Source organism: Copidosoma floridanum, unplaced genomic scaffold, assembly GCF_036245765.1.
Source record: "Copidosoma floridanum isolate Cflo_tuat_1 unplaced genomic scaffold, Cflo_Japanese_pri ptg000004l, whole genome shotgun sequence".
In the NCBI taxonomy this organism is placed as follows: Eukaryota; Metazoa; Arthropoda; class Insecta; order Hymenoptera; family Encyrtidae; genus Copidosoma; species Copidosoma floridanum.
Window position 1 is genome coordinate 41,360,807 of NW_028321881.1, and position 26,708 is coordinate 41,387,514.

The 26,708-nt window shown below is 34.6% G+C and overlaps 2 protein-coding genes across 4 annotated transcripts; one reads left to right on the top strand and one right to left on the bottom strand.

The window, feature by feature from the left end:
• The first annotated feature begins 2,880 nt into the window (after positions 1-2,880).
• Positions 2,881-8,601, top strand: LOC106644158 (uncharacterized). 3 transcript variants are annotated; one of them, XM_089595641.1, is made up of 6 exons: positions 3,056-3,074; positions 3,150-3,205; positions 3,624-6,086; positions 6,652-6,991; positions 7,242-7,636; positions 7,843-8,601. In XM_089595641.1, exons 3-6 carry the CDS (start codon positions 3,692-3,694, stop codon positions 8,433-8,435), a joined length of 3,723 nt encoding a protein of 1,240 aa, XP_089451767.1. In that variant the 5' UTR covers positions 3,056-3,074; positions 3,150-3,205; positions 3,624-3,691; the 3' UTR covers positions 8,436-8,601. The 3 variants fall into 3 exon arrangements, with proteins under 3 accessions (XP_014215041.2, XP_089451764.1, XP_089451767.1); XM_014359555.2 differs by having other exon boundaries at positions 2,881-3,213; XM_089595638.1 differs by having other exon boundaries at positions 2,881-3,205.
• A 1,586-nt stretch (positions 8,602-10,187) lies between these two features.
• Positions 10,188-11,312, bottom strand: LOC149375875 (kelch repeat and BTB domain-containing protein 2-like). The gene has a single exon (XM_089597283.1). The coding sequence runs from the start codon at positions 11,310-11,312 to the stop codon at positions 10,188-10,190; it is 1,125 nt and encodes a 374-aa protein (XP_089453409.1).
• Between the last annotated feature and the right edge of the window lie 15,396 nt (positions 11,313-26,708).

Below are 26,708 nucleotides of genomic sequence, written 5' to 3' on the forward strand. Positions count from 1 at the left end.
TGGATTTATTAATAAAATAATCTTTTAAAAGAGTTAGCATCGCCGATTAGAACATTGACTGTTTTTCACTGCAGGTTTTATTATTAAATTAATTATTTAACCGAGTAAGCATCGGCGATTAGAAACCCAAGTTATTTTCATTGGATTTATAAATAAAATAATCTTTCGAACGAGTAAGCATCGGCGATTAGAAACCCAACTGTTTATTTGGTAATTTTTTTTTTTTTTAATCTTTCAGGCGAGTAGGCATCAGCAATTAGAACGTCAACTGTTTATTTGGGAATTAAATTAAAAAATAATCTTTGAGGTGAGTAGGCTTTGGGGATTAGAAACCTAAATGGTTTTTAGGAAATTTATTTACATAATTAATCTCTTTGAAGATTTATGAATAAATATACTAAACAACTGTATGATTTCTTTTCACCGATGCTCACTAGCGTAAAAGCTTATTTCACTAATAAATTCATAAAAAATATGTTGGGCTCCGTATCACTACCGCTTACTCGCCCAAAGGCAGATATTGTTAATAAATCCACTGGAAACCCATTAAGTTTCTTATCCCTGATGCTCAATTGCTTAAAAGATTATTTTATTGATAAATCCACTAAAAACTACTAGGATTTTAATCGCCGATGCTCACTCGCCAAAGAGATTATTTTATTAATATAATCACTCAAAATCTGTTGGGTTTCGTATCACCGATGCTTACTCGCTAAAAAATTATTGTAATAATAAATCCACTAATAAATTGTTGAGTTTCTATTTACCGATGCTTACTTGCCTAAGGCATTATTTTATTGATAAATCCACGAAAAATCTCTTAGGATTCTAATCGCCGATGGTTACTCGTCAAAGAGATTATTTTATCAATAAAATCACCCAAAATCTGTTGGGTTTCCATCACTGATGCTTACTCGCCTGAAGGCAGATATTACTGACAAATCTACTGAAAACCTGTTGGGTTCCAATAATCAAACGTGCTTACTCGCCCAAGAGATTATTTTTTTAATAAATCCAGTAAAAAATAGTTGGTATTCTATTCACCAATGCTTATTTGCTTAAAAAGTTATTTAAATAATAAATTCACTAGTAAATTGTTGAGTTTCTATTTACCGATGCTTACTTGCCTAAGACATTATTTTATTGATAAATGTACTCAAGAACTGTTAGGATTCTAATCGCCGATGGTTACTCGTCAAAGAGATTATTTTATTTAAAAAATCATTCAAAATCTGTTGGGTTTTTTCTTATCGTCGATGCTTATCTGCCTAAAGGCATATATTATTGATAAATCTACTGAATACCTATTTGATTTTTTAATGCCAATGCTTACTTGCTTGTAAGATTATTTTATTGATGAATCTACTAATAAACAGTTGGATTTTTAGTCGCCAATACTTACTGGCAGAAAGAGATATTTTATCGATAGAGCTTTGTATGGAATAAATACTAATCCTTTTTTAGACGATAAAGTTTGACAAAATGCATAACATTTGACCAACTAAAAGTGTGAAATGGGCTTCTTCTTTTTTTACACTTTTTTTATCTTAAAGTAGTTTCAAAATTTTGTAAATTTTTTTCCATAGACAAAAAAAAAAAAGGAAACAAAAATAAAAATTGTGGCTTCTGCTAGTCAATTACTCTCACCATGTTGGACCTTTCCGCCTACTTGAACTTTTAGTGCTTATGATGTTGGAGGGCATAAGAATAGTTATGTTTTGAAATTAGATAATGTAAGCTCTAGATTTAGAAGATTTTTGATAAATGAACTAGCTCGATGTGCGGAATTTTCTTGCCTTTTTTCTAATAGTCATGTTGTACTCCAGGGACCAAAAGGTTCAAGACCTATCGACACGTAGATGAAAAAATAAGCATTCTGATTCGCGCTGAGCCATCGCGCTGAAAGCGTGAGATTTTCTCTAGTTTCTTGATGTAGCTGTTATTTCTCAGACGATAAAGCTTCGTATAGATTAAATACTGATCCTTTTTTAGTAACATCTTACACGTTAGAGAGGTGTGCCCCATGAACGCACATGTCTTGCTTAATCGTAATTTCATTTATTATTTTTTTATTTTTTTTATTTTCGCAAATCAGACTAAAAAGTTTGATGAAATAAAAAAATTTGACCAAGTTAATGCGTGAAATGAGCTTCTTCTACAGTATACAAAAAATTAAAATTTTATCTCCAAGTAGTTCAACGTTAAAAGATTAAGAGTTTTACTGAGTATTCGAGCTCAACGCATGAGACCCTCTCACATTCTGGTTTTTTTATCAGGCGATGCATGTTCAAAAAAATTTGAATTGAATTGTTCCTCTGTGAAATTTACTGAGAAAAAAATATGCACTGAATAAGCGTAGTGGACGTGCGTAATCATTTCTCAAAAATCAGATCTCCGGTTAAAATACTTCGGCCTTGCTATTTGAATTTTGCGCTGGTACGGTAACTGATCAAATCTCTGCAGTCGGTAACCTTGTCTCCTGGCATACCTATTACCACCTTCTCCGTAAAAGAGTTTAGCTGTGCGTAGTCGCCCCTCCACAATGCTTAGGCCCCGCCTCCTGAGGCTAAGTGCTCTGTGATTGGAGGAATTGATCGATTATTAAATCAACAATATCTCGTTAATTATCCATCGAATCCAAATTTTGTAAAAAGCTTTTCGAGAGCTTTTGATGAGCTTTATCTCGTGGTATAGTTTTCCGGGCTCAAAATCAGAACGCCCGTATATAGATGATGATGCTCGCTTATATATATTATACACGTATATATAGATATATACTCACAGAAGTGATACCAACTAACCGAATAGTTTTCGGGTTGGTACCAGTGCTCGCTGGAGCCCCCTTAAAGGCACTAAAGGCTGCAGTCACATGGAGTCATGGAGATGATGGAGAGCGCAATTGAGCGAGCAGGATAAAACTGTCTCCCCAAACGAGACCTAAACACACGTCAATTATTCACTTTCTTTGGGCGCAACCGTCTAATTTATTTGAAATTGTTACTGAAAACCGAAAATCAGAGCAGTACATTCACCAGATTCACCTAATCTTATAGGTGCGATGTGCGATGCGCAGGGTACGATTGTGTGATTGGCTTGACCACAAGTTGTAGATAAGTGATATAACCAACATCTTCATTTGTCAATTCTAGCCACATGTTTGTTCCTGCTCCTATTTATTGTAAAACTTGTGTTAAGTGGTTTAGTGGTAAGCTGGTAAGTATGATGTGTATACTTATACTTACTGTTATTTCATTTTTCTATTTAACAATAATTTGAACGTGCTAATCATGAAAATATACGGTATAAGTCAGTTTCAACTTAGTTTGCGACGTTTACAATGTTTTGACGGCTTAGAAAAATAAGTTGATACCAACAATAAAGGTCTGAGAAAGCTTTTTTCAACTGTTGCGTGATGATACACCGTTTTTGTAAAATGTCCTACTGTGTATGGCATACTTATAATGTTTGTAACATGTCATGTGTTCGGTGTTCCTGTTCATTGAATTCATGAATATTTTTTTGCTTCCACAACGTACTTACCATTTTAATAGTTCAATGACAAACTTATTACAAATGTTACATTTCAGTGAATTCGATCCCTTCAAAGATTATTTTTTTTATAGATTAAACAGTTCCAAAAATTCAAAGGATATAATTTGAGTTGTACGACTTTTTTCAACACCATTGAGCAATGTTACCTGCAGTATGTATGGACCAAAACTATAAGAAACTCATAGAAATCCAAAGGACTTTGAAATCGGCCTCCAAGCATGAAATTGAAGCAATTTTGGATAGTGGATTTGACATCAATTATGCCATGCCACAAAACAGCAAGAATAATCTTGCAGGTTGTACTGCGTTACATTTGGCTGTTTATAATTTTTCAAATAATCAACAAAGTGAAATCGTTGATTTACTTTTGAGTAAAGGTGCTGATTTTACTCTTAAAAACAGTAAGGGCTTCACTCCATTGCTCATAATTTATAACTTTCTGTCAGGAACTCTTTCTGGAATGGTTATCACCACAAATTTAATCAAACAATTACTGTTTGCTCACATCAAATATCACAATCCGTCGAATCCATGCTCTAATGAGGGTATCTCCCATCTTCATGTAGCATGTAAGTCTGATAATGTAGAGGTGACAAAATTCTTTTTGTGTTCTGGTGTATCGGTCAACCAAAGTATCAGCAATAATTCAAAAACCCTCGCTGGTTGTACTTGTTTGCACTTGGCAATCTATAACGGAAATAAACAGATGGTTGAGCTTCTAATACATTATGGTGCTGAATTAAGCCCAAATGCTGATGGAAAAAATCCGTTACATCTTATAATTGAAAAACAAATGAATGATGCTTTGGTATATATTTCACCTGCACAGCCCAATAAGGAACTGATGAAAAATGAAAATATATTAAATTTGCTATTGGTACCTAACGCAGACAATTTAAATCCAACGGACGGATTTGGCTTGTCTCACTTTCATGTTCGTTGCATCAAAAAAATTCAAAATGAATTACAAATGTTGGAAACGTTAATTGACAATGGGGTGGATATCAACGCTGCACTGAGTTTTGATTCTCCGTCGTGTCCAGGCTACACACCATTGCACTTTGCTGCTAAGTGTAACTTTGAAACATTGATGTTGCTTTTAAAAAAAGGAGCCAACCTCATGGCGAAGGATAAACATGGCGTAACTCCACTCGACGTATGCACGACTAGATGCAATCCATCTCAAGTAAGCCAAATTTTAAAGACTCAGGAGTCACTGAAATCAATTAAACTTGAAAATGGCACGTTGTTAATTGACGTTATCTCGGAATTCAGCACAGAGGAGAAACTACACGATTATTTGAAAATCAATGACGTTAATGCGCGTATTCCATTCGATTCGATCTTATGGCCTGGCTCCACACTATTTCATCTAGCTGTTATACTCTCGTCATCGAAAGACAACTTTAAAATCAAAGTGTGCTTGAGACACGGAGTCGATGTAACTATCCAAGATGCCAACCAAAGGACCGCTCTTCACTTGGCCTTTCACTTGCAAAAAAGCGCCAGCTTCATTCTTTACGCTCACGCAAGCACACTGGTGGATCTCATTGATAAAGATGGTTTATCTCATTTTCACATAGCTTGTATCTTTAACAATGTAAAAATTGCAGAGAAATTTCTCGTCAATGGAGTGGATCCGAATACAGTCATAAAGGCAAACATTGATAATGTCAAGGGTTATTGGTACGATAATCATTTTAAAGACTCGACAGTCATAAATGGTTCCACACCCCTTCACATCGCGGTATTCGTTGAATCAAAAGCATTGGCGAAATTACTTTTAAAACACCATGCCAATCCCCTTCTAACTAATGCTTACGGTCTGACTTGGATGCATATAGCATTTTTGAGCAATCAAGACTTTAGCTTCAGAGATTTGTATTTCAAATCTTGTGATGAAGCTACTCAAGCCAATCCTGTAGCTCCGGGTCAACTGTCTCACTTTCACATAGCTTGTCATTCGAAACATTTGAAAGCAGTGCAAGCTCTGCTGCCCATTGTTAATGACATCAATGAGCCAATAAACGGCAAATTGATGGATTACATAAAAAAACTTCCACATGATGTTTGCTTGGGAGATACGCCACTGCACTTGGCAGTAGGAAATCATTCTGCGGAGATAGTGGACCTCCTTTTGGAAAATGGCGCAGATGTGACGTTGAAAAATGCCAATGGCTTGAAGCCGCTTCACATAGCTCTACAAAACTACAGTCGTGTAAGATCACAGAACGCCATCATCCGTCGACTATTTGAATTTGAAAAACAGGTGGATTGGCCCGATAGTATAGGCTTGACAGAATTGCACATTGCCTGTGCTCTGGAAGATGAATCCATGATGGAGACATTGTTAAAATCCGGGAAAAACCCTAACAGCCCCGTCAAAGTGGATTCACATGTATGGCCTGGTTGGACGCCACTGCACGTTTTAGTGGAAGCTGGATATCCGAAGAAAGATAATGCAGTTAAATTATTACTCAAGTATATCTTGCAAAGTTACGAAAGCGCTGTTTTGGGGAGCCAACCGTTGCATGGTAAGATTAGTAAACTTAACAACTAGTAAGCTAATTAAGTAAGACTGGTTAACAAAAAGTGCGAATGTCGGTTTGGCAACTTATTTTGGTACAATCGGTAACATCTTGCGCTTTTGGAGTTCAAGGCTATAGCGTCATTTACTGTGAATCTACGCAAATATGAAAAAGTGGTTTTTTATCTAGTTTTCTTTTTCATGTTGAATACGACCAAGTGTCTGATGTGCAACAAGTTTGCGAGACGTACTAGTTGACGATTTTCCATTTTTTACAACTAAAGAACAAGCACTTTAGTAAATTTTTTGAATTTGTGCCATCAGTAACCAAATAAAATGCCTAGCTGACTTCCGCATTTTTTTTTTTTTTTTTTTTTTTGTGAAAATACTCCTAGTAATCTATAATTTCTATAAAATTATCTTTAAAAAAAAAAAAAAAAAAAATTTGATGTGTTAAATTAAACGTTCTTTAAAAACTCCTGAAAGTCGTATAAAGTTGCAATAAATGGTACTCTTTTAAAAGCCCACACAATTTATACTTAACATTCTACATTATTTTTTTTTTCGCACAGGGTCACCCAAACGCCAAAAGATAATCTCGTTGCATAAGGACGAACTGCTTGTGAATTTACGGAGACTGTCGGTTTTTCACGTTAGTTGTATGACAGGTGATACTGCTATTGTGGAAAAATTCATCAGCTTAGGCGTCGACATTAATGAGCCCGTGGATGGTTACTATGCCGGTGATTTTGATTTCACTCCACTGCTCTTTGCCCTAAAATACAATAGAAAAAACGTGGTTGAACTGCTGTTGGATCTTGGAGTTGATATATACACCGAGGACCTCTATGGTTACTCGGCATTACGTGTAGCTGCATTAAACAGTCCGGATTTATTGAATTTGCTCCTCAGGTAATGATATTTTTTGATTTTATAACTAATTGTCGACCATAGCACTGGGTCATGTAAAATTTATTTGTTTACCTGTTTATTGATTGTTATATTGTATAGTTTGGTCAATTGCCAATTGGAAATAATGACATCTCATAACTGTGCCATTTAAACTTTCGTTTCGTTTTATTTTTCCACACACATAAGTACGCTTTATCGATACAATTTTATTCTTTGTAATCTTTTTTTTTTTTTTTTTCTTTCCTTGCAGTAAAGGAAAAGACTTTAAGATCGAATCCAGCAATGATGAGTACGACGAACCCAGTGCAACCATTTTTGATTGGCTCATTGAAAACAATAATGCAACCTGTAGCCACTTTTTGAAAATTATGAGTCATAAATCCAGGATGGAGAGTCTCCGTGTGACTACTAAAATGAATCTCGCTACTCAGCTTGCTTTCAATTTTCCTGCAAGTGATTTTGAAACTTTAATCCAGCATATACCTAATCTCACTGATTTAGATGATGATGGCCGCAATGTTATTTATCACATCGTTTCGTCTTCTCAATTTCTAGACATGAAATCTAGTTACTTTGATGAGTTCAGGACTAAAATCGATTTGCTCGAAAGCATTGGTTGCGATATTGATCATCAAGACAGTGAAGGTGAGTTATTTTAATACCTTTGTGCCACTAACATATAGATTTATACATGTTGTATTGTAAATTTTTTTTTTCAATTTTCTTTACTGGAAGTTATGATTTTACTGTCGCTGTATAGTCATTTAATTTTTTCAAAAATATGCATTATTTGAGTAAAAAACACAAAATTTAGATAATTATATCTGCATTTTTTTTTTTAATTTTCGCAGGACAAACGCTTCTCCATTGCTTGGTAAACGAGAGTCCTCAAAGAACTATTGAATTTCTTTTATCGATCGGAGCCGACATCAACATTGTTGACAACAATGATGAAACCGCGGCAACTTTGGCACTAGAATGCTACGACTTCAATGCATTCAGCGAGTACATAGATAGGCTCACAACAGCTGGTTTACACGTGGATCCCTTGAACGGTAACCTTGGCACAGAGGAACCATCCTTTACTTTAAAGCTGTCGAACGAACTTGAGACAATGAAAAATTTCACCATTATCGATTCGTTTTCTTTGCGCGACGTTCTCACAGAAAATATGGTGCGAAAATTCGCCAAAATGCCGGGGCGTCAACGGCGCGCCATCCTCGAGTACATTCAGGACAGCGATTTGCGACAAAAGTACCCAGGTTGGCTGCCAGTATTCAAATTTCAACGCAGAAGAGCTCTGAAGATGGAAAAATTGTACGAATCTGCTTTCATTTCACTACAAGACCTGTTGGACCCAAGATTACCTGAACTCTGTATTAAGCCCATTATGGTTTATTTGACCGAGAAGGATTGGAGGAATCTGACTCTAGTTAAAAAATAAAGACTCAACTTGTTTGTAAGTAACATTGAATTCGTTAGTCCATAAGCTGTGATAGAAAAATACTATACTTCGATGATCCATTCGTAGTAATAAGTTACGAAATCGTTTTTTGTGTTCCGAATAAATAAAAATCTTGTTTTTTGCGTGGAGAAACCATAATTTAAAATCAGTTGTTCCGCGTTAATTGTGGGTAAAACATGTTTTACCAATCATGTTGTAAATAAGTAACTATTACAGTCAAAGTTATTTATTTTTATTGTAATACATTCGTTATTATCGTTACATCATTGATAAATTACTGTTTTCGCTATTATATTTACGCATGGGCATTTATACAATGTTGTCTCTCCTTGTTACAATCGTTGAAATTTTTTTTTTTTAGTGGCAAACCGGCTGTGTACTATTTTGTTGGAATATTAACTTAATCTTCACGAAATAGTTGAGTCATAGCACTAGCATGTTACTATTAAAGTTTAACACCTTTTAAAAAACGCGTTTAGTATGTATTAATGACTGCTTGCTACATTTTTAAGTTTCTTTGATTGCTACTTGCCTGTTTGTATTAGTTTCGCAATTGGTTTAATACTCTTTTAATTTTTTGCCACTTGCAAAGTTTAAAATTACTGTACAGGTTTCTAATACTTAAGTTCTCTGATAATTACACACCATTCTTTATTTCACCAATTAGTAACCAAGTTCTGCTAGTATGTACCCCTTTGCAGTTATTGAACAGGGACTTACATAGCGAAACTCAGGTCTTCATGGCTAGTTAAGATGGTTATAGAAATTTTTAATCAATCGACAGTTTAATTTTGTACTTTTTATGATGGTTGAAAATAAAAATGAACGAGGAAAAGCATGTTCTACTTACTTAAACACCATGACCCTTCATTACCAATTTATGCTACTCCTAACCGAATGAAGAAACGAGCCTTCTGATGCAAGTTCATTGCTCGATTTTGTAAGTCTGTGTGTAGACCACAATCTTACCTCCTGATTCGTGAAGCCATACTGCAAAGATCTCATGGTTTTTATCAAAGCATTTTTACGATAAATCAATAATCATGCGTGATGGACCGTGTCCAATGAATTGAATCACGATGAAAAAAAATTTTTTGTTCACTTGTGGTTGTCATCTGCGATCATAATATCAAACAAAATATTGTGAACATTGAATTTTTTAATGAACAAGTACAGTAATAACTAAATAGATTTTGAAGCGATTGTTTGTGCTAATAAAAAAAAAATATTTTCATACATTCTTCCATTTTTCCTTTGTACATCAAGTCACGCGGGAGCGTAACGAGGTAAGTTGAGTCTTCGTTACTACAGATAAAAACATACAAGCTCTTCTTTGGATACATTTATATTAATGGATTTTGATATGCTTAAGTATGCTATCAACTATCCTATTATTCTTACATTTGTTAACTGTTATCAACTTTTCCAGACAGATGCAACATTATTTACTTCTACAAGGTAACTTCTGGTTTTGACGAGTAAGTCACTGAAATACCTTAATCTCTGAAACGATTTTCAATCCTTCATTCATGTCAAAAAGGAAAAATTAAATTTGTAGTAAAATCGAGAAAAGTTTTTAAAGAATAAGGAACATAAAAAGACTGGAATCTTCTTAAGAAAAGGCACATTTCGACATACATGGTACAAAACATTCTATTTAATGTTGTCCCAAAACCTATTGAGTTCAGGAACAAATGTAGTATGTAGCTATGTATAGTTTTCTATTAAAAATTATTCAAAAATTTTAAATTGATGTACACAATGTGAGCATTGATTTGCTTGTAAAGAATGTTTCAGTAACTTTAACATTAATGGAGGTTCTGAACAAAGTAACTTATTACATTTTTCGATCTCCAATGCTTCTTGGTGATTGTATATCATATACTTTATCGCCTCGTCCAACAAAATTTCAATTGAATACTTGTGAGCTAACAACAATGTAGATGCTAAGTTGTCAATGTTTATAGATTTACTCAAGTACTCGATGTAAGCATCATCTTTAGCTAAAAGCTTTTCATTTTTCTCCACAAATTTTTCAGCAACAACTTTTAAATCTGATAACTCATACTGATTATGTCTTGTCATTTCTAGGGTACCAACAATATTGCTTATGCTTATATTATTTGTTAAGTAACGTTGGCATAAACTTTGCAATGGTTGTATTTCCAAGTAATGTGACAATTGGAATAACTTGTGAGTGTTCACCGTCACATTACATGAGTTAGTATATATGTAACTCAACAACTGTTCAACAACTGCATAATCCCATTGTAATAGTTTTATCGTGTTAGTTTTCTTTTCAATCATATCTGACTGGATCATTTTACTAAGTACTTCGCTCCTAGCTGAAAGTATATTTTTGTGCACATTGAAGTATTTGTCATCTTCAACAGCTATTTGCCAGTCGGAATGAGCTTTTCCCACACACAGTTTTTTCATATCTGTCACTAAATCGTCGATATTACTATCGTGAGATACATAGATTTTTATTTTAACATCGAATGACAGATGACTCTCAAATACATCTTCACGAACAGTTCGATCGTCTGAAATAAAAACTTTTTCACTCATCTTTTTGAGAGTAAACATATGCTGGCATGCAGATGAATTAAAAGAAGCCGTCAATTCTAAAACTTTGTTATGCAGGTAATATGGTTCGTCTACAAAATCGACCGTAAATGTCAAAAGATAAAAATTGTAATCTGATTCGTAATCGTTATACACCATTTTTATGGAGCATTGACTTCCAAGTTTATCTAAATTGAAAACTTGAGATGATTGGTTGTTTGTCAAACCATTTAAACGAAACGCGATTATAGAGCTACTCTCGTTTTTTATATCCGTCACAGTGGCCATTATTTCTGTAACAAAAAAAAATTGATTTCTTTTTTATTCATCCTAGCAATCCTAATAAATTATATTTATACATAAGAGACTAATATTTGAAATCAATCTTCACTTTATTCGTTATGAAAAACGTTACAGCGTTGATTTTACGTAACTAGATCATACAATTAATTAGAATATACCCAATACTTATAAACCTTCTGACACAAATGCGACAAAACAGTAATTTCATTAGTTTTTTCGAAATGTCTGTAAATACTTACTATGTTTAGATTTAGAGACTCTTATGCAACGAAACTAGCGTGTCGTACATAATATGATTTAAAAAGTAAAACATAAAATAGCAGTAAAAGAAGTTTGTATGAGCCCAAAAAAACTTATATTTATTATTTGTAATCACATACATCAATGAATTACAGAAAAAAAAAAAAAAAAAAAAAAAAATTGTCTAAGAACGCCAAAACAATATGTACTGGGTATTTTGGCAGTCACCGAATAAGAATCTAAAGTAAAAATTGTTCTATAACACCAAATTTTTTTATATTTGTCTCTACAGAGACTCACTGTGTAATCGGAAATTAAAATAACGAAAAAAAAACATGAAAAAAATATCATACAAACATATAGCATTAAAATCAAATAAAAGTTTAAAGATTATAAAAAATAAAAAAAATGAAACAGAAAAAAAATACATATTAAACATATATAAACTTAGTTCTAGATGTCATGAAAAATATAGGGATACCTAAATCAGATACAGCCTTCCAACATGGAATGTTGGAACACAATTATGATGTTTACAGAAATGAGACAGGAATATATCAAAATACTTCTCGAGATGTTAACCACGTTTTTCATTGTAATCATACTTTAAATTATAATTTAAAAATTTTACAATGATACTGTAAAAGAAAAATATTAGATTCACGTTAGCCATCAGAGATGAATTAATTTAAAAAATTAGATATTTTTCTAAATATAAATTCCAGAATTTAATAGTATATTATGATTTACAGACAGAAGTGAAAAAGTCTCAATTCATCCATTTATTATCCTCTGCTTTGCCTCGAACGACAACACTCAGATCTGAGACTTTTCTTGCCATGGGTCGTAATATTATACTATTCCTATGTTTTTTATAAACAAAAACCAAGTATTTTTCTGTTCTCATTATGCATTAAAATGTTGTACAATATTTATTTGTTTTGTGGTGCATATTTTTGAAATACATATTATACTGTACTTCAAACCGAAATCGCTGTTACGTTGTGTATGATAGAAAAAGGAAAATTATTTTCACAATATTAGTCTCTAATCTTACGCAAATTTCAATCGAGCAAACACCAATACTAACCAAATATAATTAAATTGTTAAAAAATTTTTAATTGAAAAATTCGTGCACAAAGGAGTTAATTGGAAAGTTTGAAAACATTACATTCATCCAAGCGCAGTGAACGCATGCAAACTAGCTGGAATTTTTTCATGTATACTCAGTCACCTCAAATCGGTAAAAAAATCATTTGTTATATATAAGTACTTCCAACACTGAGTGAAACAACAGAATGAAATTAATAAAATTTTCACTTCAGTATGGTAAATAAGTACTTCTTAATATTTTAAAAACTTACGTAAGGTTGATCACAGAAATATATAATCAAAAAAAAAGCGTTAACCAGATAAAATAAAAAACAATGCAAGTTCAATGTCTTTGTTTCGGAAATCGTCAACGAAAAGTATAACACGGTTCTAGTGGTTCTACTTTGGTTTTATCTAGATTTGTGTGCACCGACAGTGTCCGACACCTACCGACTGTAAAAGTGTAAACCTGTGCTGTAAGCTGTAAACCACTTTCTGCAACCACAACGGCTTTAAGGGCCTATACACGTAAATGCCATAAGAACACAATAGGTTGCAAGGAATTAGAAAAAAGCGGTCAGATCATCCTTTAAAAGAAACGTGTACACTTATTCACCATTTCAGAGGAAAACCCTGAATTTCTTATAATGTAGAGTGAAGAGATATAGAATATTGCCACTCCACGACCACCCCTGCACAAAATCACGTAAAATTCTGCATGTTCTTACGTGATTCTGAAAAATAAGTAAATGGCCGCCCCACCCCGCCAAATTAAAATGAGATACAATCTCCAGGACCAGAAATATGTTTTTTTTAATTTAATTTGGTAAAGAATCTTAATTGCAGGTATTTTAAAAATTCTATGAAATTATCATTTTACAGCAAATGACACCTTCAACATCTTTTCATTCTCTATCATAGAGAAGAGTTGAGAGCTAGCGCTAAACCGACATAACCCTGTCCGGTGATGTTTTTATTAGTGGGAGAGAGAACGCTGCACAGTTACCACAGGGTCCCTAATTGCGTTAGTATATTTATTTCATCAATAATTAAAGCAGCCAGTAAGCGCTCATCGTCGTGTGGTGATTGGCTCTTGCGTTATTATATTTATTTTATCAATAATTAAAGCAGCCAGTAAGCGCCCCGGGTTGTGTGAGGATAGCCGCTTATGTTATTATTTTGTTGATCATACATAAATAAAGTTAACCAGTAATTAAGTGTCCTGGGTTGTGTGGCGATAGGCGCTTGCGTTATTATTCACTGGAGATATAAGTCTTCCCCTACACTCCTGCTCTAGCTCTACTCTGATTGGCTTTGGAACTTTTCCAACGGAAAGTTCCGATAGCGGTGGGGGTATGCGACTAGCGAAGAATGCGAAGATCCTACTTTGCCAACACTGCCCAGCGTTGGGTTTGGCCAGGCCAAATTGGCCCGATTACGGCGATTACCGGATCCGGGCAGCGTTGGGTTAGGCGGATTCAATATCGGAACTTTTTCCCTAGATCGTATATATAGCTATACGATCTATGGAGAATGTTCCGTCGAGCAGACAACTCAGCAGTGAAGGGGCATTGCCAAAGACACGCGAAAATTCAAAATTGTAATATTAATAACACAAGTGCCTATCACCCAATGACCCGGGGCGCTAACTGGCCACTCTGTTAAAGAAATAATTATTAAAATAACACAAGCGCCTATCACCTCATGACACGGGGCGCTTACTAGTCACTCTGTTAAATAAATAATTATTAATAACACAAGCGCCTATCACCCAATGACCCGGGGCGCTTACTGGCCACTCTTTTAAATAAATAATTATTAAAATAACACAAGCACCTATCACCCAATGACCCGGGGCGCTAACTGGCCACTCTGTTAAAGAAATAATTATTAAAATAACACAAGCGCCTATCACCTCATGACACGGGGCGCTTACTAGTCACTCTGTTAAATAAATAATTATTAATAACACAAGCGCCTATCACCTCATGACACGGGGCGCTTACTAGTCACTCTGTTAAATAAATAATTATTAATAACACAAGCGCCTATCACCCAATGACCCGGGGCACTTACTGGCCACTCTTTTAAATAAATAATTATTAAAATAACACAAGCGCCTATCACCTTATGACCCGGGGCGCTTACTGGCTACTATTGAATAATAAATTATCAAAAAATTATAAGAGCGCCATTTAAAAAGATCTTTGTGGTACTAGATAGGCAATCAAAATTGTGATATGTTTACATATGTTATCGATCAACTTTTTATTATTTAATAGTGTTGCAAATAAGTGTCCTGGATCATCAGGAAAAAGGTGCTTGACATATTTATTAATAATTATTTATTTACTTGATTTGCAATTAGCGCCCCAGGTTATACGGTGATAGGCGCTTGTGTTATTTATTAATAATTATTTATTTAACAGAGTTGCCAGTAAGCGCCCCGGGTCATTGGGTGATAGGTGCTTGTGTTATTCTAATAATTATTTATTTAAAAGAGTGGCCAGTAAGCGCCCCGGGACATTGGGTGATAGGCGCTTGTGTTATAAATAATTATTTATTTAACAGAGTGACTAGTAAGCGCCCCGTGTCATGAGGTGATAGGCGCTTGTGTTATTTTAATAATTATTTCTTTAACAGAGTGGCCAGTTAGCGCCCCGGGTCATTGGGTGATAGGCACTTGTGTTATCAATATTACAATTTTGAATTTTCGCGTGTCTTTGGCAATGCCCCTTCACTGCTGAGTTGTCTGCTCGACGGAACATTCTCCCTAGATCGTATAGCTATATATACGATCTAGGGAAAAAGTTCCGATATTGAATCCGCCTAACCCAACGCTGGTCATCCGGGTATTTGCTGTGAGGATGAACACCAGCAGCGCTCTAGCGGATTTTTTCCAAGACCTGAACGTGTATCGCGGGAGGACGGGAGCAGATTGTGCCATGATCTATGATACATACGTAGAGATAATTAACCACCGATTTTTCTGTAAGTGGAGTGGAAGCGTTAACACGATATAAAGAGATGCAACAACAAGCTACCTTTCTATCTCTCTCTGTCTCTCTCTGTGGTCGCTACTGATTGCCTATGCCTACATATACGTAAAACATCTGTAGCCAATCAGCAGCGAGCACAGAGAGAGATAGAAAGGTTGCTTAATGTTGCATCTCTTTTTATCGTGCTAATGCTTCCACTTACGGGCTTGCCTACTCTATCTATAAAAACTCTATGGATTACATAGGGACTCGGTGACATAAATATCCATTGCAATAAATTGAGAGCTCGTGGTACTCTGCACTTATAATATATAAAAGTTTGTGTAGTAAGTTATCCATAAAATTTTTTTAACCTATCACAGTGCTGAGTATCACCAACAAATACTTATGAAGGGCGATGATGCGGATGATGCAAAAAGGTTATGGGCCATAAATAATGGTTAAAAATGGATACCTGCAGACAATTAATTTGAAATGGACTGATTATTCGTTGTTAACAGTGTTGTCTACAGAAAATTTACGAAAGACGAAGGTTTAATTCTCAGTCACTGCAGATCTCTTTTAGAATAAAATGTTTTTAAAACACTTCAGTTGGTATCTGTATTCTAAAAGGAAAAGAATATCTATACGCAAAAAAACTATTAATCTTAATGTTCTGTTAGCTACAGACATAGATTTCGTGTACAACATATTTTATTTATTTTTTTTTTTTTTAATTATAGTGCTCTACGTCCGGCTCCTTTAATAAGGGCACTACTATGGGCACTTAGCACTTGGGAAAGGGACAAGGAAAGGGATGGGAGGCCTCCCATTACAGGAGGGGGGTAGGGGGAATTAGTCAATTTTGCTGCGAGGAGGTCGCCTAAACCCTCCTCGAGGAGCATTGCGTGGTGAAAAAGCACATGATGTGAAAAATCACAGAGGTACTTGTCCGAAGAGTCGCACTGGCCGGGAATCGAACCACGGTCTCCCGCGTGCCAATCCACGACCTAGCCGACTGAGCCCCGCGTGCTCTGTGTACAACATATATGTGTATGTATATATTTTTTATTTTACTTTAATATAAAAATTATTTCTGCACAAAGTAAAAATTACTTTATTAAGTAACAAATTTTAATATAATCCGGTTTTACTATGTAGCATGGTTATTTTTATAATATGGCGAGTATGTCTCAGCTTTCCTATACAATGTAGTAATTTTTATTGTAGTTGTAATTCTTTTCTTAACACAACTTTTCTCAGTGTGCAAACTGTAGAATACAATAAAATTATTTTAAATTTGTAGGTTGGGTTATTAGCATATTTTTTATTTTTATTTTTAAATAAATACCTACTTACGTAGTGTATTTATTTTTAGGCTTTATTGTAAACGAGTACATATTTATAGCCTTGGTACAGTAAGGCACATTTTACATTATATTTGTTATATATTACAAGTAATGGTTACATATTACATTATTGGTTAAACATTATTAGATACATTTTGTAGTTTATTGGTACGGTAATGATATCACATAGACCACATTTCAGAAATCTAAAAATATAACATCATAGCGTTCTCATGGAGTAAGTACTACCGATCCCCGAAATTGAAAGGAAAAATTTTTTCTGTTTTAGTTCACGTGAAATGTCCCACGCACAGATTTGTTTATAAGTGTGTCTGTGTGCGTGTATGTGTGTAAATAGTAGTAATCTAATTAAATATTGTTGTAAAAAATTCTTTGTCTTAATCGACTGTTGCGCAACACATTTTTATTGGGAAAGATATTAATAAACGAATTGAGTTATACTGTGCGACACTTCAGTAGAATATTAATCGTATTTATTTGATAATCGTTTATTATTGATACTCAAGTATTACTGATTCCAAGGAAAATATGGTTAACTAAATTTAAGAGCGTATGTGGTGAATTAGTTCATTATGATAGTTTGAAATTTTATGCTCACATTTTTCATTTTTAACTAGAAAAAATGGTTTTTACAATACTACAGTGTTTTACGTCGTCGTTTACTTATTCCAAAGTGTCGACAGTGATGGGTACTTTTCTTTTCTTTAAGTAACGATAAACTTACTTTTCGAGTACTTGGATGGAATTGCTTTGACAGAGACAAAGGACGTAGTACAATATTGAAAAACTGTATTATTTAGTTTATAGTGTACGAACACACAATTTGAATTTGAATTTGAATTTGAATTTATTGTTTCAAAGAGCTAAGGGCTACAACCCTTGATAGCTCGGCTTACTACATGATTATTGCTATCAACAGCAGTTGCCGCAGGTAACTGCAAAACACGTATACACATATGTATCAGTTCGAGAGGATTTAAAATTATGTTATATCAATGAAACTAACAAATAGAACTAACAAATAAAATAACAATATCTAAAGGAGTGATAAATGTGTGAGCAATACTGTAAATATAAGTAATAAATAAATATATATACATATATATCTATATATAAGTAGTAAAACTGGTTAAAATGTTGGCAAAGAACAGTTAATAAAACACAAATGTAAATATAAATCACAGTAGAATTCACTCGATCACAGACACAGCACAAATTATCACCATCACCGACGACGGGCCGATATTCACCCGGTCAAACGCATGTGTAAAGTCAACGGCGACAAGCAATGTAATCATCCGATCGTCCGCAGCCCCTCGGATATCATCAACCATCTGCACTAGAGCAGTGTGAGCACTGTGACGCTTCCTGAAGCCCGACTGGAAAGGGTCGATCACGAGGTCGATCAGATCGGTGCGGTGAACATATTCCAAAATCTGCTCTGCCACTACAGCCTCGAAGACCTTTGAAGGCGCCGGTAAAATACTGATGGGTCGCAGGTGGCCTATCTCCGTCGGCAGTCGACGCTTGGGTATGAGGTGCACCGTTGCCACACGCCACGCGTCCGGGAACTCAGCCGACTGCAGTGAGCAGTTGAAGATGTGCAGAAGCACTGGAAGTATCACCGGGAGACACTCCCTGATGTATCTGACCGGGATCCCGTCGGGCCCAGTTGCGTTAGATATAGCCGAGTAAACCGCCCTCACCACGCTCTCTGGCGTGACTTGAGAAAAATAAAAGCGGCCCTCCGGCGCAACCCGAATGGTAGGGCGCAAATCCTGCAGTGCCTCCGCATGGTCCTGCCCAGCAAAGTATCGGTTGATCTCGTCACAGTTAGCAGGAAGAGCAAATGGCTCCCTGCAACTCGAGGAAACACCCATCTCACAGACGAACCTCCACATTTCAGTTGTACTCTTGGAGTCAGCAAGCCTCCCCGCATAGTAGGTCGATATTGCACAGCGCGTCTGGATCTTTACCCGGCTTCGCAAGTGTATATACGTCAAGTGATCGGCCGCTCTTCTATATTGCCTGTATATCCTCCATGCCCTATTGCGTGCTCTGATAAGGCGTCTCATGAGCTGCAGCTCACATGTGAGCCAAGGCGAGGTCCTACTCTTCGGCGTAAACGAACGGAAAGGTGCATGGCAATCGTTCAACCGGTTAAAAGCGTCTCAGAGAAACGCTCAACCTTATCGCTGACGTTTCTGAGCGAGTGTAAGTCGCTCCAATCGATACAGCGCAAATCTCCCTCAAACTCCACTGGGTCAAAGTTCCGGAACGAACGGCACGAAATCACGCGCTCCGCATGCTCAGAAACCTCTAAACGACAGCGCCGCCAAAAGCAAATCGTGCCTGGAGACACCAGGGTATGACTCCTGCGAGTGTCTACAAACGCGCTCCGCATCACTAACACAAATATAGTCTACAGTTGATTCAGAGCTCACCCCATGATGCGTTGGCATAAACAGAAGCGGCTCCAGCCCGCAAATTCTCAATGAGGACTGGAGTATGCGGCGATTAGTCGTGCTCCCCTCCCAATCTATATTAAAATCGCCAAGTAGAATGGCAAAGTCGTAGCCAACGCTACAGTTCATCCTCAGTGCCTCCTCAACATCTGACCAGTATCCAGCCTTTGGAGGGGAGTATACAACCCCAAGGAGAACCCTAGTTCGACCGAGCTGCAGTGCAACGAACAGATATTCAGGAATTCAGGTCTCTTGGAGTACGCACTCGAGCCGACCGAGCGAAACGGCAGACAGAGTCAAAAACGCCGCCAGCAACGGTCCACGCCTCAGCACACGCGGAAACAACTCGCAAGGGATACAGGCACAGGAAGCCGATTACACAGAACAAAAAATACACGGAGCAACAGAAAGCAACGTCCATCGCGCGCGCCTACGCACGTACTTCTGTACAGGTGTAATACATGGGTATACACTAATACGGGTGAAGCTTATTTACAAATGAGTTTATTGAAACGTTTATCTGGTTATGAGAACGTATCAAAATGTCGCAGCTTCCGTAATGATTGTGGTAAAATGTTTCATATCCAACATGAGCTCAAAGCTTTGTGACGTGATGCAGCGGAGGCTTAGGTACATTTTACACGAGATTTCTGCACAAATGACAACCTCTCGATCGTTAGAATCGGCGAAGAAATTCCATACGACCGCCGTTGATTCAGTGACTCCTGCTATTGATTCTTCCAAGAGCGAACCTGTTAAACTTTAAAATCTCGAAATTTTATATCATGTGTAAGTTCAAGTATTGGCTTGTGTACAAGCCTTTGTTTTAAAGATCTATCTTGTCTTACGTGTTAATACTTATTTTAAAGTAGTTTTGATGACTTTTACGCAAATAAAAAGCAACACATCACAATAAATAATAAAAATTTCTCATGAATTTCCAAGAAAAAACAAATTACCATTTTTACTGTATAAGAAAAAATTTATTAAAATTTGAAGAATAATATTGTTAGAATTATTGTCAATTAACTATTAGAATTATTATCGTTGTTGTTGTTGTTAATGTTGGTATTGTTTGGTTGGTTACAAGGAAAAAACAAACAGCGAGGATGATACTCCTTAGATCCTTGTTCCTTAAACAAAAATTACAAAACAGTTGTTTATTTAATAATCAAGTCGTGTAATACATACACTTACACCTCCTAGGTTTTTTAACTAAAGTTTGGTAGTTCCAAAATTAGAACTATAGCAAAAGTATAGTCGTGTTTGATCATTTATTTGTGCACTGTAAGATGTATTTTTTAAATTCATGATTAATTTAAATGGAAAAAGAGCCGCTGTCAAAAAAGTGGATATTGTTAAATTATTTAAGAGCTTATAAATTGAAGAACTACTATTTAGTTTATTCTGTTACTGACACAGATCAGTTACGTACTTGATGATATGGTGAAAGGTAACAGTAAGTATTTACTTGCAGTCAGACTGAAGCACGATTGTTTTAAAGATTTTTCATTGTTCGAAAAAAAAATTTCTTTCTAAAAAAATAAGGCGTTAGTATTGCTGGAATTTTTTTGTATTACTGTACATATTACTTAGGACTTGACAAAAGTTTCCAGCAAAAATTGTGCAATAGATTTGTAAAGAATCGTTTTTATTATAAAATATTTGATTGAATATTGTGTACAATTTTTTCTTCTAACATATCATGCATTATTTTTGCTGAAAATTTATTTCCATATTTACTCATAAGACATGAGTAAATATAGAAAAAAAACTTTTTAGCACAAATAATGCATCATACTTCGAGAAAAAGTTACAATGCAAATTACTTAAAAATATATCCTTGCCTAAATGTGTCTGTAGTCAACGTATACACACTTAAACACATGTATTTATATGCTTTGTTAATTGTTTACAGGTACTAACTAAAGCCCATAAGCCTACATATAAAAATCAGCTAAATATGAATATTAATTACTCGGCTTTTGTAGGAACCCTCGTACCTTCAAATTGGGACAGCGCCATTTTCATGGCTCCATTCATTGGTAAATAAATTTTGATCAGTTTCTCATTGCTGATTCTGTAACCGATGGAACTCCCTTAAGGATATGTCTCTTACAGACTTGTACACACTAACAACTTCATTTTTATCACCAGCAGAGTATATTTGTAGCATATATATCATACACTGACGAAAAGGTTTGCAAAAAGGAACGAATGATTTTTAACAACAACTCGAGACTTGAATTAAGAATAAACAAATGTTTTTCAACAATTAACTTGAATCTTTAATAGTTAGTGCGTACAGGTATTTGGTTATATATGTTACTACTGTCTTGTTTCCCCAATCTCTGATATACTTGTAACCAAATACTTGATTTATTAACTGTTAACAATTTAATACTTGCTTATATTAAAGTAAATGTATACGTATTTACTAACGACTAGTTAGCACGAGTAAAATATAAGCAACCTTTTCAATCGGTGTAGTATATTGCATTCTTTCCGAAAGAAGTATTCCTAATCAACAGTTTTGTATTGCATTATAATATAAGTTTCGATTATTTCTGTATGTAACTCAAACGAAGGAGTTCAACGAATAAATATAATATTCTCTCAAACAGTACTTGAAAAATTGCGTAAATTACCGAATAAGACAATGATGACGACGATGATATAGATGAGACACCATCAGCAATAGGAGCTGTTTCTTCTTCGTTCCTTTGGGCGCCGCTCAGCATAATTTGCATAGAGAAGAGCACGAGAGCGTAGAATAAGAATACTCGATGAGACTGCATGATTTTCTCTTTAATTTGCTTTCCAAGTAAAAATTATTCACGCAGTAGTCAATACTACAGTAATCAGAAGATTCGCACGCATACTTATATATTGGTGCCAAAAAAGTGTGTCACGAAGATAGTAGAAGGTAATTACACTACTATGGTAAGCCTTATCTTTCGAATTTGCAATTAAAAATTGTTTGTTGAAAGTGAATAATCTGTGTGCTATGATTTCAAGGATTTTTTTTAACACGTAATGTGCAGTAATTATTTTGCTATATTTTAAAATATGCTATTCTGATAAATTATAACCGAACGGCTCACTTTGTTTAAAGGTAAGACGTTGCATTAGTTCAGCAGTTATTATGCATGATATTGTTCAACTGTTATTAATATTAAATGTCACAATTGTAAAAAAAGACAGATCCTCATGTGTCAGTCGTTGTGCTGATATTATTTCAGTTATTATAAACAATATATATATATACAAATATGATGATCATGATAACTATGGTATAAATAATTATTGAGACAATTTTTAAAGCGATAATATTGTTGAAAAAAATTTTATTAATCTTTTGTTAAAATCTACTACTATGCCATATTTATGAATTAATCTACACAGTATGATATCAAATTATAAAACTCACTACATGGTATAAGTGGTACACAAAGATGTTGTCGGATTGACTTCAAATAATTTTAAAAACATGAGTAATACAAAACTTATAACTATTGATTATAACAGAATACTATTTTCATTGTTTAAGATTAAATTTCGACATAAAAAAGTTATGGCTTTTGCTTGTTAAAACGCGTAAATTATTTAAAATCGCTAATATAATAAATATTTTTTTGCAACAATATTAACATTTGAGTTCAAGAAGTAGAAAAGCTGCACATAAAAAAATACAATTTCTCTATGCTACATAGTGTTAAAGAAGAAATTGATTTTAGCTGTGTATCAAAACAAAAAAGATACGAATGGCTATAGATTTATAAAAAAGACTCTACTTCTTTCTACATGGCAGGATCGATGAATTAATCACTAAAGCTAATATTTTATGAAATATACATGTTTGTCTTTACTATTTATCCTAAATGATTAAATATCCAAATGAGATGCTGTTAAACGAATTTAATGATAAGATGATCATAATAAAAATTTTTTTTATATAAGTATCATTATATAAATAACCAGCGGATTCATGAATGCAAAGCATTACGTCTTGCATGTAAGGCATGACCAATCACTGATTGTCAAAGCATAAAATGTAGTTTGAATTACAGGAGTTTATTGCAAAACTCTGAAATCTTATCCATACAAATTTCATATAAATACTATTAAATGTCAAATAAAAAGAATACACGCTCTACAAAACGATTTTTGGGCTGTTTTACAGCAATTTCCAATATTTCCTTTATTAGGACTACGATGTACATATACCTTCGAAGACGAAAATGACCTACATAAAAAAGTGTTTTTCAATAAAATCTGTAAGTATTGCATTTAAAATGTTTTCTGTAAGTGTAATGTTTGAAAGTTTTATGCTTCAAAAGGATGTTTGGCTATTATTAACCAATTATTGTTTTTTTTTTTTTTTTGTTTCAAGTGCTAAGTACAAATGTAATGTAAAAAATTTGATGCTGAAAAAAAAAATTTCAACCTTTTCAAAAAGAATTTCATTGTTTGAAACGTCAAGTACTGTTAAAAAAAAATTACCAAACAAACAAGTCTTATTTTAATGAGTCCTACAATTTTCATTCTTAACACTATTGTTACGTGGATCACGTACTTCCATCCGTTACACTATATTGTAAAATTTTTATTTCTATCTTTCGGAAACGACAAATGATTTTTTCGCTGTTTTGGTTCTATTTTGCTTTACAGAGCTTTATTTGCATTGCATGACATAGTAAAATGTATGATACAAACAATTGTATTTCAATGTGATTTCTAACTTTGTTTTGGAACACGAGCGTATATATAAAATGTACCAGAAAGAAGTTATTGAGCGGAAAAATTGATTTTTCTCTTAGAGCACTGCAGTAAAAACGCTGAAAAAAATTTTTTCTCTGATAACAACTACGCAAATCTAAACGTGTAAACGACCCAATTTGATATTGAACTCAAAGCTATTTACAAAATTATAGCTTATTTCAAATTTTTCATTAAAAATCGTGGTAATCACGTTCATGCCACAGGAGATCAGAGTATGTGTTGCAAAAGTAATCACACACATCACACCTGAAGGGATGTTGATAGGCTACGTGCCACGTGCGATCGCTGATCTTTTTAAAAGACCGTGAACATGCCATGCACCGATACAAATTGTGATCAATTTTGTGACGCCTAAGGCTCTCTGGATCAGCAAAATTTTTTTGACATATGTCACAACGTAATTGTGAGTGCCGGCTGCGCTTGTGATCTTCAAGACAACTACTTCGGACAAAAGTCTGTGGGCACATGGTACAGGGGAAGTTGTGCTTGGCGCCAATGTGCTCGACGAGTCTCTTTTTGCAGGTGAAAGTTTCAGGACACTCGTCACAATAATGTATGTTGTGCTCGATTTCCGTGTGCATAGAATTTATGTTCTGGTTGAACACTTGTAAGCAACAGGTGGAGTTTCCGCTAGACATATCGCTTGCATGTTTTTGCATGTGTCTGGTGAAATCACTTTTTTGGCAAAATGTTTGCGAGCACAATGAGCATGCGAAGGGTTTCTCACTCGTGTGGGACCACATGTGATATTTAAGATGACTTTTTTGGCTAAATGTTTTCGAACATATTGAGCATATAAAAGGTTTTTCGTCCACGTGGATTAGCGCGTGTTCTGAGAGATGGTGTTTGAGTTTGAATCTTTTGAAACAAACTAGACACTGAAATGGTCTTTCGTTCGTATGAGTTCGCATGTGTAATGTAAATTTACTGACATGGGCGAAGATTTTTTGACAACTATTACAACGATACATTTTGATTCTTGATGATCCAAAGATCCAATGATCCTTGAGCACGTCTCCAGAATTATGATACACTCGTAATCGATGCGCCACTGAAGTAGTTTTGAGCCAGCTATTCAAATCCTTCGGTCGTGGTCGTTGGTATGAGATATTTGAAGTAAAAATGTTGGTGCTAGAATGCTGCTGGTTTACTTTAAACAAAAAAATAATAAAAAGTTAATTATATTAACAAGGGTTGTATTGCGTAAATACTTTATGTACAAGGTACACAACAAATAGATAAACACACACACTCTCTCTCTCTCTCTCTCTCTCAAATATGTGTAAGAGCAAATCAATAAAAAATGTCCCGTTTTTGATCCCCGTTTTTTAATAAAAAAATTTTTACGGTATAACTCTCAAAGTAGGTCTTATTTTGCTTGTGATGTCATGTATTGTGAGGGAAAAATCATGAATACAGGTTTCAGTCATAGAAATATCTTCTCTCATATATCTCTATATGGTTTCGGTACAGGTGACACCTATTTTCGGGATTTACATGCAATTATTGTATCCATGCATATCATAAGTATGGATATTATTGTAACTTATAACTTTAATATGTAAGTCAGTCCATTTTGCCTACTCACTTACGTAAATGACTTTTTATGATGTCGAATGGTCTAACAGTATAAATAATTGTTTAATTTAAATTTTAACCTTACCTTTCGCTACGAGGTTTTCAGTTGTTTGGCTTAGTGACTTTTGTGGTATCTTAATAATTACTGCATAAAATGTTCGTAGTGTTTTTCGATACTACATATTACTTAAAAATTTACTTTTCATGCTACTCAGATTGTGAAAATACATAAGTTAATAATATATAACTGTACATGTATATTCCAAAAACTTTTTATACTCAAAGAATAAGCTGCGTTGGAAGCAGTTTGATACTTAACACTAAAATTCTTCCGCTAACTAAAATCAATTTCTTAGCTACACGTACATGGTAATATCATACTACTCACAAAAAAGATACCACTAATGATGAAATAATTGATATTTGATAAAGCCATCGGTCTAACAAAAGCCAATACGTATTGCGTGCAATTAAAAATCAAGCTATGCATATACGTTTTGTGTAGGTTATAATTCTTATCCATAAAAAAATTCCATACATGCTCTTAAACAAAATGTTTCCACAATGCTTTCCAAATAAAAACCATACTATCCTATGCAAGTCACACTCGAGCATCATCCACAGTGGATAATTTTCTTTATCTGTTCTACCACGTTTATCAGCTTTATAGTTGTCTAAAGAAATATACATACGAACAGGTAGAACATTTCGAAGCGATTCAGGACTTCGTGTGTAAAAATTAATAAGTTTAGCCAAAGTTTGTGCAAGACTATCCATCCTCAAATTTTGAGCTTTCTAGTATTATAATTTGATGAATATTAAATAAGATGAAATAGTATGATTTAAAATGACGGTAAATGATTTTTTTCTTAGTT